An 18,348-nucleotide genomic window follows, 5' to 3' on the forward strand; every position below is an offset into this window, starting at 1 on the left:
ATTAGAGCCATGTTAGTTACAATGTAAAATGTGCGTAATGGCACTCTAATTGGATGGAGTAACAAAGTTTTCAGAGAAAATCCACGTAATTAATGTTTTTGTTGTACAAATTATACTGTTTTACATGCTCATGCATACACATTTTTTTATAATCCAAAATTAAATTTGGTTAAAGCATCCGTTTGTTTTCCATATTAATTGAAACCTATGTAAACGACACAATTAGGGTCTATATTTCATTTACAAAGATTATTGAGAATATTCTAATCTAATACCGTGCACTAACTACACGAGACATGGTGCCGTAACACACGATAAAAAAAATTCATGTTATAACGAGTTTTAACTGCGACCGCGACACAAAATTTCTTCTTTAGAAAATTCTATTTTAATTTCGTTTTCTGCGACGTCGCAGCAAAACAACAGCATAAACTAATGACAACGATCGCCTCAGGTACTGATTATGTGCTTTATTCAGCGTTAAATGCTACCAATATGAGTTTGAACACCATTTTACGTGACATTTATTGCCATACTACTGAAAGCAGAAGATTGTTTACCTCAGATCTTGAAAATGAAAGTCAGCCTACAGTAGGTACTTTTAATAAAGTTAAATAGGTTTAATTAGATTATAACCCTTACCATTTCGCTGGGAGTGCAGTGGTTGATGTTTCAATGAATGGCTATAGTATTTAAATGTTTCTGTTATGACCAGTTGCGTTTAGTGCAGACGGCCAAATCGCTTGTCGCATTGCATGTCGTGTAAAGCATAAAACCACTTGCTCTAGCTCAGTGTTTCCCAACCGTGTTTCTGGAGGTGCATCAACAGTACATATTTTGGATGTCTCCCTTATCTGAACTATTTATTTCAGGTTTTAGAGTGTCTTCTAATGTTCTGATGAGTTGATTCAGGTGTGTTTGAATAGGAAGATGTACTGTTAGTGTGCCTTCAGGAACAGGGTTGGGAAACACTGCAGCAGCCAACATGTAAGCTAATCTCATATATAAATCAGATATATGGTCAAATAATGATGTACAAACTACTTGCATGTATTTCTTACATATATTTACATTTTAAATTCAGAAATTACTATTATTATTATTAATATTAAGTCGGCTACTGTTTTTGTTTTAATTTTAATCAGAAAGGTCTACTTTTACAACGTTGACATGCTCAAACCACTGCAGAAATGTAGCGTATGTGTCATATGCAATACAGATTTCTTAAATAATATAAAATAAAATATTGACAAAGTCTTGACATAGAGATGTAACAGATTTCCGCTTGTAAATCACACGTCACCAATAGATTTTGTCAAAAACCATGACTAAAATGGCATAAATTAATCCATAGAGGCGATCTAGGTGGCGTGAGGGCGGCGTCCGCGACAGCCCCATCAACCCCGCCTCCCCTCTCTTTTGTCTGCAACACCTCCCCCCCCTCTTCACTTCGCGAATCCGTTTTCACTTTCGGGTTGAGGGCGGCGCTATTGTCGTTTGCCTAAAGCGCCAGTTCAGCTTGCCCTGGCCCTGGTTAGCACTGTCGCCTCACAGCAGGAAGGCTCCTGGTTCGAGTCCCATCTGGGTCAGTTGGCATTTCTGTGTCGAGTTTGCATGCTCCAGTTACTTCAGTTTCCCCCACAGTCACGTGCGCTATAGGTGAATTGGATTAATTAAATTGAGGATAGTGTGTATGAGTGTATGTGAGATGGTGAGAGTGTGTGGGTGTTTCCCAGTACTGGGTTGCAGCTGGAAGGTTATCTGCTGCGTAAAATATATGCCGGAATAGTTGGCGGTTCATTCCGCTGTGGTGACTCCTGATAAATAAGGGACTTAGAAGGTAAATGAATGAATGAATGACTTTAAAGCGCATTATGAAGAAAGTGCAATTATCAGTCCAAAGATTGCTAAATCTGAACTGTAAAAATGACTTTAAGGAAATTACTTTCTTCTTTAAGCTTTTTTTATAATTTAAATTAGATGTTGGAACATTCTAAATGAATAGGGCATAGGGCGGATACCTGGGAATAGAACACTGCCAGAACTCTGCTTCTACCCTGCTGAAAAAAACAGCTTAAACCAGCCTAGGCTGGTTGACTGGTTTTAGCTGGTTGACCAGCCTGGTTTTAGATGGGGTTTGGCCATTTCCAGGCTGGTTTCCAGCCATTTCCAGCCCGGTCTTAGCTGGTCAGGCTGGAAAATGACCAGCTAAAACCAGCTTGACCAGCCTAACCAGGCTGGGAGCCCAGCCAAAACCAGCTACGTTCGGCTTAAACCAGGCTGGTCAAGGTGGTTTTAGCTGGTCATTTTCCAGCCTGACCAGCTAAGACCAGGCTGGAAATGGCTGGAAACCAGCCTGGAAATGGCCAAAACCCCTCTAAAACCAGGCTGATCAACCAGCTAAAACCAGCCAACCAGCTTAGGCTGGTTTAAGCTATTTTTCTCAGCAGGGTAACTTCAGCTCTAGAGTTCTAGTAGCAAACGCACAAGTTTGCGACGCAGTTTGCGAGTATTCGTTGGAACGATGCTTTCGGGAAACATTATATCCCTGAACTATATTTGTAGCGATGGAACTTAGTTGGCTAATGATAGTTTTCGGAAACGCGCCCCTGATCTCAGTTGATCATTCAGCTTGCTGCATGTAACTTGACTTCCAAACCTATTAGCATACACCACTCATCTGCTAATAAATCCAACATGTCTGCTTTTCATTTAGCTAATCAAAAGAGTTCCAACAAAGCATGACGTTTTAAAGATCTTCTGTCCGTTCTGAATGGGAAAAGTAGTGTGCAGTCTGCCGCTTTGAGTAATGGCAAATACCTTTCAGCAGAGCTAATTGTGTTGTGAAAGAGCAGACAGGGTGACCGCACCACATGGTAGCCATGTCTCTGCCTTCTTCGCGTGGAAGGACTCTTGAATTTCAAGAGCCAGAAAGATTATCTGCTTACAATTACAAATGCTTTACAACTTGGTTAGGAAAAAAAAAGTGACATACAGAATGAAAGCTTTGCACATGGTCGGCTGACCCTGGACTGGAATGTTGCTGCTAATTGAAAACAGAGCCGGTGGTGACCCACACCAGCAGGAGAGCTAAAGGCAGATATTCTCAGGCCGTTTTAACAAACACAAATAATAATGACAATTCTGGCTCTTTGGACTATACACTGAAATTCAATGAAACTACTGTGTTTTTCAGTCAAAGTACATCTTATATTGGAATTAGTGAAAACGAATGGTTTCTGAATTTAACCAGTTTCATTTAATGAGTCCTGATGCAAAAAACAAACCCCTGACACTGTAAGAAAATGCAGGCGTCCACACAATTCATTCACGTTGTCCCAGCACACAAATTCATTAAGTTAGCATAACTAATTTAAGTAGATAGAACATAAACAATCATGTTTCCCCAAAAAATCTCCAGAATTGGGTTGTTTCAGATCCTTTTTAAATAAGTAGGTAGAAACACCCATACACATTCATGCACACACACTCATACACCATGGCCAATTTAGATTATTCAATTCATCCATAGCGCATCTTTGGATTGAGGAGGAAACCGGAGCACCCGGAGGAAACCCACAACAACAGTGGGAGAACATGCAAACTCCACACAGAAATGCCAACTGACCCAGCCGGGACTCGAACCAGTGACCTTCTTGCTGTGAGGCGACAGTGCTAACCACTGAGCCACCATGCCACCCTATTGTGTTGTATATTAATCAGCTGGAGGTCGCACTTAATTAGAAAGTACGATTCTCCCTAATAACAAACTATTAACTAAGACGTTTAGCTCACTTTTAACTCCTTATTTGCCGCTAATTAATAGTAATTAGAGTATTAATTATCAATTACTAATAAACAGCCAATATCTTAGTAAATTGCAGGTCATAAAACTCCACCTTTTGGGAAAAAAGCTCATTGTACAACTCCTCTAGGTTTGAACAGTCGGGTTTTAGCTTTTTTGAATAGATTCAGCCAATCTCCAGATCTGGAAAAAGCATTTTTAGCTTAGCTTAGCATAGATCATTGAATCAGATTAGACCATTAGCATCTCGCTCAAACAATTCCAAAAAGAGTTTTGATCGTTTTCTTTAAAGCTTGATTGACTCTTCTGTAATTATGAGTTCAGGAGTCAAATGAATTTTTGGGAGTGAGATGCTAATGGTCTAATCTGATTCAATGATTTATGCTAAGCTAATATAAATGTGCTCCCGCCAGACCCGAAGATTGACTGAATAGATTCAAAAATGGTAAAAATCTAACTGTTTACCTCTAGGGGAGTTGTAAAATAAATGTATTTCCTGAAAAAAAATGTGTACAGTGCATTGCCCAAGCATTTTGTAATTGTGTTTACGTGCTTCAAGTACGTTCCTGGCTGTAGTGTTTAGGGTACAAGGGCTCATAATTCCACAACACCTGCTCTGGTGATAAATCTCTTTAAAGCCTCAGACAATTTGTTTTATTGCGACTAAGAAATTCCCACACAGGCATGTCTAGATAACACATTTCATAAACATAATAACCGCAGCTTTTGAAAAGATTAGCTGAGTGTTTATCCATCCATGTTTTTTTTTTTTTCGTTGCTCAGGGGAATGATCTATAAATCAGACAATTATGCAACATGTTTTCTTTGAGCAGATCCAGACGGGGCGGCACTTTCCCGCTTTTTTCGCTTCATTCAGGTATCTGGAGAGAGCACAAGATGGGATCCAAACCAAGACTTCGCTCACAAACAAAGTCTTTATAGTTTGAAAAGATGCCATCGAACATGCTATGTAAAATGTATCTGTCTGGAAATGCCCAATAAACTGGTTTGTCCTGCTTGTTTTGTGTTTGAACTCGAGTGTGCATCATTTTCTATTGCATATCACTGTCCATTTGGATTTTGTTGACTGCTTAAAGGGATAGTTCATCCAAAAAATGAGAATTTCCTCAGCATTTACTCACACTCAAGTTTCTTCCATTGAACTCAATACAAGATATTCTGAAGAATGTTTGAGAAAAGCAGCTATTGACATCTATAGTAAACACCAAAAATACTATGGAAGTCAGTGGGTGGTTTTTCCAACACATTTTGCGTTCAACAGTAAATGATGACAGAATTTCCTTTTTTTTTTAGCTGAACTATCCCTTTAATACTAGTTTATTGTTAACATTAGCAGTACGGCCTGACTGAGTGTTTTCTGATTATACAGATGCCCAGTGTAAAACCACAGCCCAGGCTGATATCGTCTTGCTTGTTGATGGATCTTGGAGCATTGGTCGCCTGAACTTCAAGACCATACGCAATTTCATTGCTCGCATGGTGGGAGTTTTCGACATTGGGCCGGATCGTGTCCAGATTGGTAAGAGAGATTCCACATTGCCGAGAAGATCGATCAATAAAAGAGAAAAAATAACTGAACAGATCTCATTACAATACAGCAGGCAACAAAGGGAGATGTTTTCATAAGATTTCCATTTCTTAGATGTTACTCCTAAGTAAAAAAGTTCACATTTGGGTTACGTTTTACTTTAAACTGTTGTTATTGCAGTGTAATTGCTACAGGAAGTACTGAGTAATATTAATAAAGGACACTGACTTACTGTAGAGTTAATCTTAGGTACTTGCAGTTAGGAATGACTGAGAAATATTACTATTGATATTCTAATTATAGTATTGTTAGTGTAGTTTCAACTTTTTTGAATCCGTTTAGCCTGTCTGGCGGGAGCACTTATAGCTTAGCTTAGCATAAATCATTGAATCAGATTAGACCATTAGCATCTCCCTCAAAAATTTCCAAAAAGAGATGTGATCATTTTCTTTGATCATTTTTTGATTATTTTCTTATTTAAAGCTGAACTCTTCTTTACTATGCGAGTATAGAAACTATACTTCCATTCTGGCGTAATAATCAAGGGACTTTGTTGATGTACTATGGAGCAATTTTGTAGTAAACAATGTCATCTATCTATCTATCTATCTATCTATCTATCTATCTATCTATCTATCTATCTATCTATCTATCTATCTATCTATATATCTATCTATCTATCTATCTATCTATCTATCTATCTATCTATCTATCTAACTGTCTATCTGTCTATCCGTCTATCCGTCTGTCCGTCTGTCCGTCTGTCCGTCTGTCTGTCTGTCTGTCTGTCTATCTATCTATCTATCTATCTATCTATCTATCTATCTATCTATCTATCTATCTATCTATCTATCTATCTATCTAACTGTCTGTATGTCTGTCTGTCTGTCTGTCTGTCTGTCTGTCTGTCTGTCTGTCTGTCTGTCTATCTATCTATCTATCTATCTATCTATCTATCTATCTATCTATCTATCTATCTATCTATCTGTCTGTCTGTCTGTCTGTCTGTCTGTCTGTCTGTCTGTCTGTCTGTCTGTCTGTCTGTCTGTCTGTCTATCCAACTATCTATCCATCCATCCATCCATCCATCCATCCATCCATCCAACTATCTATCTATCTATCTATCTATCTATCTATCTATCTATCTATCTATCTATCTATCTATCTATCTATCTATCTATCTATCTATCTATCTATCTATCTATCTGTCTGTCTGTCTGTCTGTCTGTCTGTCTGTCTGTCTGTCTGTCTGTCTGTCTGTCTGTCTATCTATCCAACTATCTATCCATCCATCCATCCATCCATCCATCCATCCATCCATCCATCCAACTATCTATCTATCTATCTATCTATCTATCTATCTATCTATCTATCTATCTATCTATCTATCTATCTATCTATCTATCTGTCTATCTGTCTGTCTGTCTGTCTGTCTGTCTGTCTGTCTGTCTGTCTGTCTGTCTGTCTATCTTAATTTCAGAATGTTTAGGTATTTGTACTGAGGATCAATAAAAACATTAGTAAATAATTAGATTTGTAGTATAAAATCTAAGCATTAACATCTTCTGTGGATACATCTGCTGCATTTTACTGTTTTGTTTTTGTTTTTAGGTCTGGCACAGTACAGCGGAGACCCAAAGACCGAGTGGCATCTCAATGCTCACAGAACCAGGACGCAGCTGCTGGACGCGGTGGCCAATCTACCCTACAAAGGAGGAAACACTCTCACCGGTACTTAATATCTCTTCAGACTCTGCATATTAGACGAAAAATACTTTTAAATGATTAGATTTATAATCAGCACTCTCTGTTTTTAAAACCTGAAATGCAATGCAGAGGTGAACAAAAGCATGTTGATCAGTAAACTGCTATATTATATTAAGTCTAGTGTTCATCAAAAAGACACATGAACTATATTTCCTTACCTTCTGTCAGTTAACTGTTAGCAGGGTTTTGATCGTGCAGTTCATTTTGAGGGCTTCGAAATTTGACTGAAAGTGGGTAATAAGTGACTTTTGCCAAATGGTGTTGAAATGGTGTTGCTAATAACAAAATTAGGCCGATATCTTTTTGAACCGCTGGTTGAACCACTTCACATGTTTGCTGACTTCCATTTTTTGTTATTTCACTGATATACTAATATTCAGTGACATGGTTGCTGCAGTTTTTCTTAGGTTGGGCAGTTAGGGTAGGCAAAAGCTGACCATAGGCGAAAGCTGACCATAGAAAAGACTAGTTGATTATTAATGTTCAGAGATCAGTTTAAACTTTTCTAAAGTTCACTGTATGTGTTGGCCTATTGTTTATGCAATAATGCTGAAAATAATATAATGGCATTCAAATAATATGAGAGTTATCGGTTATTGGTAATTCAAACACCAAAACGAACACTCTCATAATCTAACAAGGCCCCGCCCCTTTCTGATATATCTGCTACAGTTACTATTGACACACCTCTTATTGCTGATTGGCTGAACTAAAAGGAGCTAAAATAAACTAACATAATCTAATAAGACCTTACTCCTTTTGATATCTCTGCTGTAGTTACTAGACACATCCCTTAATGCTGATTGGCTGCAATTGTGTTTTAGGAATAACTACTTATTTGACAAAGTTTGTTGTGTTACGACCCTGGTCGAGGGTCAAGGCCGCAACATAAAAGAACACCCGACAAATAAAATTCACTTTTAATAACCCCTTTATGTAGGGTCTCTTTATTTGTCTTCTTTTTTATCACCAAGAAAAAAAACGTGAAGCCAAATACCTCGGGGTGAACCCACAGAAAAATAATAAACAAAAAATACACCCAAATGAAACTTACTACACCTAATAAAATAACAGAAATAAAAATACAAAATCTACACCTATCTCCCTGACTAACAAAAAACACAGGTGAAAATATTTACAAAAAAGAAAAGTGGCGTCCAACCCCTACTGCCTCTTACCGTGTATATATATTTACAATATTAACAGTTAACAAACACACAAACCAAAACAAAAATAATAGGAAGGGGAAACACGGATGGGTATACAACACAAAGTCAACACTAGTACAACAGCACGAGAAACACAATCAACGAAAACAACTCAACAACAGGAATAACTTTTTCGCAATTTCAACAACACGCCAACAAAACTCGCTCTCCCGCCCTACGCCCGTTGATCTCTTTTTAAAGGACGCCCTGGGTTACTTCCTCCAATCCCAGGGCACGTCGCCTACGTAATTAGGGCGGGGCCTGCAGGTGGAAAGAGGGAGAGAGAGAGAGAGACAAACACACACACAAACAAACACACCTGCCAACGCAACAGTTGTGTTGTTTATTTAGACTCTTCTAACCAAATCTTCTCTTATTCTCCAAGTCTAAAGAGTTATCGGTTATCGATTATCGGTATCGGTCAAAAAATTATTATCGGTGCGTCTCTATATTTAACGCACTAAAACAAATTAACTTAATCTAACAAGTCCCCACTCCTTTTGATATCTCTGCTATAGTTACTAAGACACTCCCCTTACTGCTCATTGGCTGTAAGTGTGTTTTGGGACTATTCATTGGTTCACCTTTAATATGGTTTTCATTTGGCTTTTAGCTGTGCTGTTTATTTAGACTCAAGTATTCTCTTATTCCACAGGTCTTGCTTTAAATTACATCCTTCAGAATAACTTCAAGCCTAACGTTGGCATGCGTCCAAACTCCCGAAAGATCGGCGTCCTGGTTACTGATGGCAAGTCCCAGGACGACATTATGGCGAACTCACAGAACCTGCGGGACCAAGGGATTGAACTGTACGCCATTGGTAAGAACTAGTTTGCCTTTAAAGAGACAATTCACCCAGAAATTAAAATTCTGTCATCGTTTACTCATCCACAAACTTGTTTCTTTCTGCTGTCGAACACAACGAAAGATATTCCGAAGATATGCAGCCATTGACTTCCATAGTGTTTTCTTCTACTATGGACATAGTTTTTTTACCCACAATTCTTCAGAATATCTTGTGGTGTGTTCAAGAGTTTTGAAACAATTGAGTGTGAGTAAATGAGGATGTGTTCATCTCTTTAACATGCGCTGTGATCTGCAGGTGTAAAGAACGCAGATGAGAATGAGTTGAGAACCATTGCTTCCGATCCCGATGACATCCACATGTACAACGTGGCTGATTTCTCCTTCCTGTTGGACATCGTGGACGACCTGACAAACAACCTGTGCAACAGCGTCAAAGGTCCAGGTCAGGGCCACGATATATTTACCCAATGGGAGAGTTATTTCTTATTAGATTTATCTGTGCTGTCTACAATACGTAAACAGTGGGTGGCCTGTTGTTATTTAATTAGAAAGCATACTACTACAAGGCTGTTTCGCTGGTGAACATTCGAAGGTGTGTAGTTATTTTCAGATAAACGCACAGCTAAAGTAGTTCCAGGCAGGTTTAGAGCGCATTGGAGTTTTGTATCACTACGCTGGATGATTTCAGCTATTTCACAGCTACGACGGTGAAAAATCATATCAAAACACAACAAGAAGGCTTTGGATGAGGTGCGTAAGAAAGTAGTGCTACACACAAGGGCAGTTTGAGGACAAATATCTGACAAATGTCTGAAATACAATATCTGAAGGATGTCATTAGGTGCGGTAACAGTAGTAAAAGTGGAATAATTGATTGTGCTCTATTGAGTTATTATAAAATAAAGAAAATATCACACTGTGTAATTATTGTGTGCTAATTTGGTTTACAGGACAGCCATCTTGGAAAAAATAAGACAATTGTAAAAAAAATTTGCTTCAAAATGTAATTTTATCATTTGTTTTTTAATCTCAAAGCTGTTTCTTTTTTACTTCTTTGTTAATTTTACTTATTAACTATAAAAGGTGAGATTTGCAGCAACTTGCAGTAACACTGAAATTAATACTATTCAGATAATACTATTCACCAAATGTTCTGAAATCAAGAGCAGACAGAGTCTTTTACAGCAGTCAGTGCTATTTCTGAACTCTTCTGCTACAAGCCATACTTTTTTTCTGTCAAGGTTTTTATAATGAAAAGGTTCAAGCCTTCAGGGGCTTCAACTAGCCTCTTTTCTTTCTAAAAGGGGGAAAAGAGAAAAGAAAGGAAAGGCAAATACTTCTGGATTAGCAGACGACAGCACTCATCAACACATTAAGATAACAAGGCTGCATTTCAGACACTATTCACCATGTGCTAACACAATTTCAGCCGCTTAGTTTCACTTTATTCTCATGGGTCCTTATTAGAATAAAAAAAAAGACAGTCATGATATATTTTTGTTCCAATGTTGCTAAAACGGTAGATAGGATTCGTTTATTATTAGCATTGGATTATTTTATTTCTGAAAAGTCATCATCAGATAGAGAGCGAACAGAAGTATCATCATTTGAAGTTAAATATATTATCTTTCTGTTCCTGAATATCGTAAATGACCACATTCTTATTTTATTGAATATGTAAATGTTTAATGAAACTGTTTTGTTTAAATGCACAATATATATTGTTATATTCACAGAGAAATAGGTAAAAACATTTCAAATGTATGCATGTATGTATGTATGTATGTATGTGTGTGTATATATATATATATATATATATATATATATATATATATATATATATATAGCTGAATTCATAATTATTAGCCGTCTTCTGAAATTTAACAGAGATGAGACTTTTTTTAACAAATTTATAAACATAATAGTTTTAATAACAAATTCATAATACCTCATTTATTTTGTATTTGCCTTGATGAAAGTATATTATATTATTATATTATATTATATTATATTATATTATATTATATTATATTATATTATATTATATTATATTATATTATATTATATTATATTATATTATATTATATTATGGTAATGACAATAAAAAATCTAAATAGTACTAAAAATTGACTTATTTATTTTATAATTTTTATCAAATGCATTGAAAGTGAATTATAAAATAACTCCCTATAAATAATACAAAAACAAAAGGTTCAAAACATTCTAGGTAAGCAAAAAAAGCAATGTTATTCAGAGAAAGAGTGATTCAGTTGTGAGAAACAGCCCTGATGACAGAGACCGTAAAACTGTCCATTCTGAAGTATGTGAAGGGTCAAAGGTTGAAGCCTAATTACTGTCATTCTCCATCTCAGGAGGAGGACCAGAGCCACCCACTGATCTGACCACCTCAGATGTCACACATTACTCTTTCCGTGCCACATGGGTGGCTCCTGACGGGCCTGTGGAGAAGTATAGAGTGGAGTATGTGAGCACCGCTGGAGGAGAACCACAGCAACAGGTATCAGCCCATACAGCCATACAGTATTGAACACCTTATGATTATTTTCCAGGCAAATGTTTTTCTAAAGGAGCTGTTGACATAAAAATTACCCAGATTTTGGTTAAAGCCCGAACAATCAAAATGTGTGTGTGTGTGTGTGTGTATAAATATATATATGATATATATATTTATACACACACACATTATATGTATATATTATATATATGTATATATATATATATATATGTGTGTATATGTATATGTATATATATATATATATATATATATATATATATATATATATATATATATATATATATATATATATATATATATATATATATATATATATATATATAAATATATATATATATATATATATATATATATATAAATATATACATATATATATATATATATATATATATATATATATATATATATATATATATATACACATATATATATATATATATATATATATATATATATATATACATACATATATATAAATATATACATATATATATATATATATATATATATACATATATATATATATATATATATATATATATATATACATACATATATATATATATATATATATATATATATATATATATATATATATATACATATAAATATATATATAATATATATTAGAAAATATATATATACATATATACATATACATATATATATATATATATATATATACACATACATATAAATGTAAAATACAGTAAAACACCATTAATCTGTTGATACGTGTCGATCTGATGGCGGTTGAGTTTTCAGCTGGATATTTGTGGAGGATCTCTCATTGCTGACAGCTCCGTAAACAGCTCCGCCAGAGCGCGTCTGAAGCTCATATGCAGGTTTATTTTACAGTCTATGGCAGAAACACCATTGAGCCTTGCTAGGTCCTCCTGTATGGGCACGAGTCCATTATAAAACACTCACAGGACATTAATTTGGACAACTATGGGGATATATTATTCACACGAAAATACACAGAGACTTTCACTTTCTCTTCATGCATAGTTTGTGAATGAACAGACTGACGTGTACTAACTGCAGATGTGATCATGAGTTTGAAGTAATCAATCACAGAACAGGAGAAAGTGAATTACTTTGGTCGTTTTAATATGTCATATTAATAATCAAATCCAAAAATTACAGTTTAATATTGAGAGTTAATTTTAAGCGGCCCATCTCGCGGCCCACCTGCAGGATCGCTGAGGCCCACTAGTGGGCTGCAGCCCAGCGATTGAGAATCCCTGCTGTAGAGCAAACACCTGATTGGTTTACAGGGCGTGAATTTTCGTCAAATTTCAGATTTTTTTTATTTAGCGACTTGCGCGAAACACTTGTTAAGGTGGTCCAACAGCCAAAATGCTCAATTTGTGACGCATCATTCACTCTCATTGCGTCAGTCACATCTTTGCATAGACTTAACATGTAAATCACTTCCGCTTAGCAATTCATCCACATCTGGTGTGAAAGCACCATCAGCATGAACTGCTAATAGTGGCAAAGTGATGCATTGTGTTGAGCTAAAGCTCAATTTCTTCAGAAAGCCTTGAAGTCCGGAAGCAATTTGGAAAGGCTAACTTGGATTTGACCCAGAAAAGCTGGATTTGTTTGCTCTGAAAGCACAGTGGTGTCCTGCTCTTGCTGGCTCTAGGTTATTTTGTATTCCTCCGTTGTAGATGTTTGTGGACGGGACGGTGACCACTGTGGTTTTGGAAGGTCTCACTCCGCTGACCGAGTACATAGTGAAGGTTTACTCAGTGGTGGGAGAGGACAGCAGCGACCCGCTCAGAGGCATAGAGACCACATGTAAGTGTGCAATTTACCCACAATTCTCTCAGCACCAGAATGGACAGATCCAGTTCCTCATCGATATGTATCTGCATTAGGGGTGTAACGGTGCACAGAATTCACAGTGTGGTATGTACCTCTGGAGCATAAGATGAGACAGTTTATTATATTGCCATTGTTTTTCTATGTAAACGTGTTTGAGGGACATGCGTTACTATTATACACTTACGTCTTCAGTAGTGTCTCTCACATGAGCACCAAATTTTTAAGATGCTGAGTCAAGATAAAATAATTTCAGCTTTTACACGCAGCAGCGCTCATTACTGTATGTTCCAGTGCAGTGAAGCAATCAGAAGAACGAGGAGGGGGGCAATGGTTGTGCGCTTCTGTTTACAGCAGCAAGTTGGCATGACAACGGCAACATTCAACCATTCATTTTCCTTCGGGTTAGTCTATGTTTCAGAGGTCACCACAGCGGAATGAACCGCCATATATTCCAGCATATGTTTTATGCACCCTACTGAAAAATCCAGCTTAAACCAGCCTAGGCTGGTTGGCTGGTTTTAGCTGGTTGACCAGCCTGGTTTTAGAGGGGTTTTGGCCATTTCCAGGCTGGTTTCCAGCCATTTCCAGCCTGGTCTTAGCTGGTCAGCCTGGAAAATGACCAGCTAAAACCAGCTTGACCACCTAGCCAGGCTGGGAGCCCAGCCAAAACCAGCTATGTCCATCTTAAACCAGGCTGGTCAAGCTGGTTTTAGCTGGATTTAGCTGGTCATTTTCCAGCCTGACCAGCTAAGACCAGGCTGGAAAAGGCTGGTAACCAGCCTGGAAATGGCCAAAACCCCTCTAAAACCAGGCTGGTCAACCAGCTAAAACCAGCCAACCAGCCTAGGCTGGTTTAAGCTGGATTTTTCAGCAGGGCAGCGGATGCCCATCCAGTCATAAGCCAACATTGGGTAACACTAGTTTATTCAATTCACCTATAGCGCATGTGTTTAGACCAGGGATGGGCAAACTCGATCCTGGAGGGCCGGTGTCCCTGCATAGTTTTGCTCCAACCCTAATCAAACACACCTGCTTGTAGCTTTCTAGTGATCTTGAAGACACTAATTAGGGTGTTCAGGTGTGTTTGATTAGTGTTGGAGCAAAACTCTGCAGGGACACCGGCCCTCGAGGATCAAGTTTGCCCATGCCTGGTTTAGACTGTGTGGGAAACCGGATCACCCGGAGGAAACCCACACCAACATGGTGAGAACATGCAAACTCCACACAGAAATGCCAACTGTCCCAGTCGGGACTCGAACCAGTAACCTTCCTGCTGTGAGGCGAACGTGCTGACCACAGCCACTGTGCTGCCCGACGACTGCAACATGATGGAACCATTTCTGAGTGCGTTTTCAGATGCAAAGACACAATCTTTGTCAATGGCTGCTAAGTTGTTGCACTGTGGTCTTTCTTTTCTAGCTCCAGCGATTAAGACATCTGTTCTGACTGTATTCCCAGTCAGAGTGCGTGAACTCAACCGTGACACCCCTACTGTGATGGTTCAGGACGAATACATAAATAGTTACACCCCTAATCAGCACACACAAACACACACGAAAAAAGACACTTAAGAAATAATCAGGAACTGAATTATTTACACACATTCGACATATCACATATTGATGAGGAAGTGCTTCTGCAGTTGTGTTTATGTTGGTTTTACTATTTTGTTGTAAATCGTTGTTGTTTTGCATGGTTGTACTTTAATATTTTGTGTTAATAGTTGTTGTTTCACATTGTTCTGAATCTTACAAAACATGTCCAGCTAACATTTCATAAAGAAATATGAAATTTGACATAAAATTTCTCTAGAATTAGCATTATTTTATTGACAGAAATACTATATATATATATATATATATATATATATATATATATATATATATATATATATACAGTTAAAGTCAGAATTATTAGCCCCCCTGTTTAATTTTTCCCCAATTTTTAACGAAGAGATATTTTCAACACATTTCTAAACATAATAGTTTTAATAACTCATTTCTAATCACTGATTTATTTTATCTTTGTCATGATGACAGTAAATAATATTTGACTAGATATTCTTCAAGACACTTCTATACAGCTTAAAGTGATATTTAAAGGCTTAATTAGGTTAATTAGGTTAACTTGGCAGGTTAGGGTAATTAGGCAAGTTATTGTATAACGATGGTTTGTTCTGTAGACTATCGAAAATAAAAATAGCTTAAAGGGGCTGATAACTTTGTCCTTAAAATGGTGTTTAAAAATGAAAAACCACTTTTTTTCTAGCTGAAATAAAACAAATAAGACTTTCACCAGAAGAAAAAATATTATCAGACATACTGTGAAAATTTCCTTGCTCTGTTAAACATCATTTGAGAAATATAAAAAAAAATCAAAGGGGGACTAATAATTCTGACTTCAACTGTATGTATATAAATATATATATATTAGGGATGCACCGGTATGGATTTTTGGGCTGATACTGATAACCAATAAATCTTTAGATTTGGAGGCCGATAACCGATATATTAGCCAATAAATTTAATTATTTAAAAAATGTTATATTTTTGTACAGTAAATAACTGATTTTATTTTTAAAACTTCATTAAAATGTCAGTGCCAATGGCGTAGTGGAAAGTGCACCGACACATGCACTCCGGTGTTCACGGCGACCTGAGTTCGATTCACACCTCGAGGTCCGATCCTTCCCCTCTCTCTGCTCCCCACACTTTCCTGTCAATTCTCTCTAATGTCCTGTCAAATAAAGGTGAAAACCCCTAAAAAAGTATAAAAAAAAAAAAAAAAACTTCATAAAAATGTGAACTGATCTTAGAACAGCCTATGCAAAAAAAAAAAAAAGCTATCATTTTAAAATTTGCAAGGTGATTTTACAGAGCTATGTTCATGATTATACTGTAAATAAATCAGCATGCCAAGATTAAATTATTTCTTTTTCTTCGCATATCAAAATACCATGCAACTTGACTGTTGCATAAAATAACAGGTTAAATGACAAAACTGGATTTAATTAACAAACAAGTTAATTTTAAATAAAACGAAAATGAAAGAACTAAGACCTAAACTAGCTCAAATGTTCTTGATTTAAAGTGATACAGTAATGGACACTTGTTAGTCACTTGACACTTTATAACCACTCTTCCAAAAGATTCTCTCGTGCTTACAAGGCAGGCAGTTCTGTACAATTATGTCATTTATTGGCCTAATGATATCGGCCTAATTTTGATATCGGAACAATAACGATAACATAAAAAATTAAATTTTTCGGCTGATATTGATATGGCCACTGATATATTGTGCATCTCTAATATATACTCTAATATATATATATATATATATAAAAGTACTAAACATGCACTTATTTATTTTCTTTGATTTAAATATTTCAGATATGTTTTGTCTGATTCACCTTGTCAAATGAACTTTGATTCCACTGATGTTTAGCCAGTTACTGAGAAGATGCAATTAAAATGCTATGCAATGCGTGTGTGCTTATGTTGCTGAACTTGTTTTTGCCACATTTGACCGTGAATTAACATGATGCCGTAACCCTAACCCCATCATTCCTTTCACAGCACTCTGAATGCAATGGCGTTTCGTCTGGCATGATGCTGCTTTTGCATCGCAAAGTGTCCGTGTTTTATACATGCGCATACATGAAATCATCATTGTCTTTACACTGCAAAATTATTTTCTTGCTCAATATTTTTGTCTTGTTTTTTAGCATAAACATCAAAACATTCTTAAACCGGGACGCATTTACTGAAGAAGCAAATGACTTGCTTTCTGAGAAATATATCAAAAATAAGCGAGTTGATGTTTAAAGGTGCAGTATGATTGATAACCCTAGTGGTTGAACTAGGTATTACAGTCCAATTTCAAAATATTGGAGGTTTTTTTCACCCGACCCCTCCTCTAATGACTCCACAGACTTACAGGTTGCCAGATTGATGATACCAAAAGGAGCCTTACTATGTACTGCTCATCTAATGCTTACATTACATTTGTATTGTTTGCTATACCACCTCATGTGGATTTTTATAATTTTCTGCGTCTCATTTTGGAGGCTGCTACTGTCCTCAGAAGGTCACAGTTTTAGACCTGACCACATACATTGAAGCAGCCTTTAAAACTGAAATGAAATGCACTGTGTTTTCCACCAAGGCAACCCAGAGTGCTAAAATGCAATCGGGTAAACTGGCAGTGGGCTGGTTATAGAGACTAAAACTAAAGACAGACATTCTGACACAGAACACACGTTTTCAAAGGAGAATAACTTACTTTCGCATCGTTTTTTGTCTGTTTATTAAAAATATGGTAGCATATATTGGTAGTTTTATGCTTTAGAACAGTGTTTCTCCCCCCATGTTTCTGGGGGACCACCACCTCTGCACATTTTCCATGTCTCCTAAACCAAACACACCTGACTCAGATTTTCAGCTCGTTAACAGAGACTGAAAGACCTGTAATGGGCGTGACAGACAAAGGAGACATCCAAAACAAGTAGTGTTGGTGGTCCTCTGGGAACGTGGTTGAGAAACACTGCTTTAGAAGAACCCAAAACATATGCACAGCACTTTTAAAGCAAGAAAATCAATATTTAGGTTTATTTTAAACTGCGCAGATAGTCTAGTGTTTTTTGCGGGTGTTCTGAGTTCGAGTCCTGGCTCGTGGACCTTTCCAGATCCAGTTTCTCTTACTTCACTTCCGGTCATCGTAATGTCCTGTCAAATAAAGGTGAAAATGCTAAAAATAAACCTTTAAAGGCATTTTTCATTTAAAAAAGTCTAATTCATGCTAAATTGAAGTTTCTATTGTTGAACAAAAAAGAAGATACTTC

General features: G+C 36.7%; 1 protein-coding gene across 5 annotated transcripts in view; it reads left to right on the forward strand.

Annotated features, from left to right (window-relative positions):
• col12a1a (collagen, type XII, alpha 1a) overlaps positions 1-18,348 on the forward strand; it is a 175,772-nt gene that overhangs the window by 48,097 nt on the left and 109,327 nt on the right. For all 5 annotated transcript variants that reach the window (XM_056477770.1, XM_056477771.1, XM_056477774.1 and 2 more), the window contains 6 exons: positions 5,196-5,345; positions 6,966-7,085; positions 8,985-9,149; positions 9,432-9,578; positions 11,509-11,654; positions 13,352-13,481. In XM_056477770.1, coding sequence (XP_056333745.1) covers positions 5,196-5,345; positions 6,966-7,085; positions 8,985-9,149; positions 9,432-9,578; positions 11,509-11,654; positions 13,352-13,481 — 858 coding nt within the window. The remainder of the gene's footprint in view (positions 1-5,195; positions 5,346-6,965; positions 7,086-8,984; positions 9,150-9,431; positions 9,579-11,508; positions 11,655-13,351; positions 13,482-18,348) is intronic.

Source organism: Danio aesculapii, chromosome 17, assembly GCF_903798145.1.
Source record: "Danio aesculapii chromosome 17, fDanAes4.1, whole genome shotgun sequence".
NCBI classification, from domain to species: Eukaryota; Metazoa; Chordata; class Actinopteri; order Cypriniformes; family Danionidae; genus Danio; species Danio aesculapii.